Source organism: Seriola dumerili, unplaced genomic scaffold (assembly GCF_002260705.1).
Source record: "Seriola dumerili isolate Sdu_G_001 unplaced genomic scaffold, Sdu_1.0 BDQW01000468.1, whole genome shotgun sequence".
Lineage (NCBI taxonomy): Eukaryota > Metazoa > Chordata > Actinopteri > Carangiformes > Carangidae > Seriola > Seriola dumerili.
Genome location: NW_019174723.1, coordinates 5,360,756 through 5,364,318, shown reverse-complemented (window position 1 = coordinate 5,364,318; position 3,563 = coordinate 5,360,756). Strand labels below are relative to the sequence as shown.

Sequence of the window (3,563 nt, the reverse complement as noted above, 5' to 3'; positions counted from 1 at the left end):
AAGAAAAACAAACTCTCAACCACAGATGATGTGTTCCTGACTAGAGTCAGTAGACACTGTGGACACTGAAAGACATTGGGTGCGAGGTCTTACCTTGTCTCCCAGGTAAGTCCTTGGTGCGTGCCAGTGGAGATCCTGGTAGACATCAGGTACATCACTGAGGTCAGCCTCCACAAGGTCCTGACCTGGATACACCGTCACTGGTACCTCCTGTCTGTCTGCTCCGAGCAGCACCCAGCCCTCCATGTCCATGACCTACAGCAGAAAAGAATGAATTAAAATCCAGCAGGAAATCAAAAAAGAGGGAATTAAAATAAACTATTTAGGTTCTGTAATATATAAAGGGATCATTTTAACATGAGTGAAAAATATAAATTTTATCCACTGAATGAGTGTTGATGATAACAATAAGCACCTATTTAAGAGATGTGAACACCAACACAAGCGCATAAAATCTCAGAATAATAACAACAGTTAGAGCAGAAACAATTTGTCTGATTAGTTGATTGACAGAAAATAAATATAACTCAAGATAAATCAACATAATAATTAATAATTGGACATTTGAAGATGTCACCTCACACTCTGAGAAACTGAAACTTCTGATATTTTATGGATAAAACAACTTATCGATTAATCGAGAAAAAATTGGCTGATAATGAAACCTTAAATTTAAAAGTGCTTGAATGAAGCCTATATACTGTTACTATTATATACTATATACTGGATGGACTGTTGTAACAAAATTGTGTTGTTATAATGGACCGTCACTGAAAAAGTCATTGTTATATTCCTTTATAACGGACACTGTTATGGTGTAAATGCCTCCATTTCAGAAATGTGAGTCTATTTATTTATTTTAAGTATTTATTTTATCCTATTTTTTAGGGTATGAGGTCCTATATCAAGCACTGTACTATTCTGTAAAATAATATTAAAAAATTAACAAAAAGTTTTTAAAAAAAACAAAAAAACCCCAGCTTTTTCCTATTGCTGCACCTTAGGGGTCTCTACAAACGAAATATGCACTGTGTAATATTGTAATATCAGCAACTCTAGATGGCAGTGGAAGGGTGAGGTTTAAAGTAAGATTATATAAGGCTTTTGTTTCCATTTCTTAATGTCTTGGAAGAAAAGAAAATTTCCCTCCGGTGATTAAAACCAAAAATCATGACGACAAACAATTTGGAAAAAAAAGGGCAAATCTGACTTGTTGATACTAGTCTGTGAGTTAAGCTGTTCACAGTCAGCGTCTCACATCCATCTCCTAGTCTCAACAACCCAGGACGTATGTATGCATGTAAAGGTGACTTTACCTCCACCATGTGAACTATTCCCAGGTGAGGCTCCTCAGGTGAGGAGTACTCTCTCTCCATGAACAGAGGGTCCATCTGGTTCCCCTGCAGGAGGAGAAAACAGTGGAGAGACTTTTAAGAAATGTGTGTGCAGTGGATGTATGACACAGTGTGGGTTTGCTGTTTTTCATATTGTATCATATGATACGGGTTTTATGAATAGAGTTTTTATGCATGTGTGTTCATGTGTGCACCTTGAGAAATGATGTCAGGCCTGGAGGCTTCTGCAGGCAAGAGACAACACATCGCCTCTCATGGTCTGAGTGTGGAGACGATACCTCAGGTAACCTCCATAGGATGAGACCTGGACGACAGATCGAAGTTTTAAGTGATGAAAAAAAGCAGGAAGACAAGAGAAAGAGATTGAAAATAAATAAAAGCATTACGAAAGAGAGTAAAGACAGGTAAACCAGACAGAGAGACAGGCTTTAATCTCACACTACTGCATCTTAATCCAGACAACAATGGATTATATTCAGAAGTACAGTGTACGCGGAACAAGTTCCAAGGCGAGTTGTTGATTCGTGACGGAATAAAATGCCTGTATTCCTGCGGTAACCATGCAGGTTTTGGCAAAGCTGACATTTGAAGCTGGTTCATGGAGCGGAACAGGACTCAGCCGGGGATTTAAATCGAAGCATCGGCCCTCAGACAGATGCTGGTGGCATCACACATGAAAGTTTGTGGATTCAGAAGCTCAGACTAAACAGCTGATCTGTATCCACACACCCGCTCTGAGTTCGGATCGCATATGGGGTGATGTTTGTACTGCTGTAATCGTAGGGGTGTGTTTGTGTGTGTGTGTGTGTGTAGTCATGACTTTGTGGTAATTTGTGTCCCTACATGTGTTATCTTTATCTCTGATTGAAGAAGATGGACACCACTCTCATGGTGAATGTAAAGTGGTTAGCTTAGCTTAGACATAAAAGACTAGATAGACAGGGAACAACGACTAGCCTGGCTTTGTCAGGAGGAAAAAGTCCACCTACCTCTGAAGTTCATTAATTTACAAGTTGTAAGGTTTGCACAGGAGGTTATTTGCTGGACCAGGCCTGTGTCTAGTCTTTATGCTAAGTATAAACTACTGGCTAATTAAATTGATAGAGATGAGCGTGGTATCAATCTTTTTATCTAACAAATAAACATAATTCACACACCTGGTCAAGATTAGATTTCTTTAAAAAAACACTAAACTCCTATGCAGTGACACGATGATGCATTCAAGTGTAATCAAATCCAAGCTTTGACCAAACTGAACCCTAGAGTACTAGACTGTCAGTCTCTCTCTCTTTCTCCATACCACCTGTGTACACCTGTATTTACTTTGACAAATGCATTTGATGATCAACACCTTGACATTGATAACGTCCTCAGTCGGCTTCCCTAAGTAAACACAAACTGACAGATAATAATAAGCTAAAACCACCCTCCACATCTCCCCTTGTTTTAAGAGCATCTGATGACACCAAAGAGACACTTTCAACACAAGATTAATACAAGCTTTTCTCCATCTGGTCATGTCTCACTTGTTATTTCTATAACAGCATTTTTGATGTTTAATGGAAATATTTAATCTGTAAAGCAGAAAAAAACTGTCAATCATTGTCTTGAAGATTAAAAATCCTTCCTAGATACAGAATTAAAAAAAAAAAAAAATTATAATTTAAAAATTTTGTCAATAAGAAAAACAAACTCTCAACCACAGATGATGTGTTCCTGACTAGAGTCAGTAGACACTGTGGACACTGAAAGACATTGGGTGCGAGGTCTTACCTTGTCTCCCAGGTAAGTCCTTGGTGCGTGCCAGTGGAGATCCTGGTAGACATCAGGTACATCACTGAGGTCAGCCTCCACAAGGTCCTGACCTGGATACACCGTCACTGGTACCTCCTGTCTGTCTGCTTCGAGCAGCACCCAGCCCTCCATGTCCATGACCTACAGCAGAAAAGAATGAATTAAAATCCAGCAGGAAATCAAAAAAGAGGGAATTAAAATACACTATTTAGGTTCTGTAATATATAAAGGATCATTTTAACATGAGTGAAAAATATAATTTTATCCACTGAATGAGTGTTGATGATAACAATAAGCACCTATTTAAGAGATGTGAAACACACACAAGCGCATAAAATCTCAGAATAATAACAACAGTTAGAGCAGAAACAATTGTCTGATTAGTTGATTGACAGAAAATAAATATAACTCAAG

General features: G+C 38.4%; 1 protein-coding gene across 1 annotated transcript in view; it reads right to left on the bottom strand.

Moving 5' to 3' along the window:
- The window catches only part of lama5 (laminin subunit alpha 5), a 100,069-nt gene that overhangs the window by 27,966 nt on the left and 68,540 nt on the right, over nt 1-3,563 (bottom strand). The window contains exon 38 of the mRNA XM_022763104.1: nt 3,129-3,290. Coding sequence (XP_022618825.1) covers nt 3,129-3,290 — 162 coding nt within the window. The remainder of the gene's footprint in view (nt 1-3,128; nt 3,291-3,563) is intronic.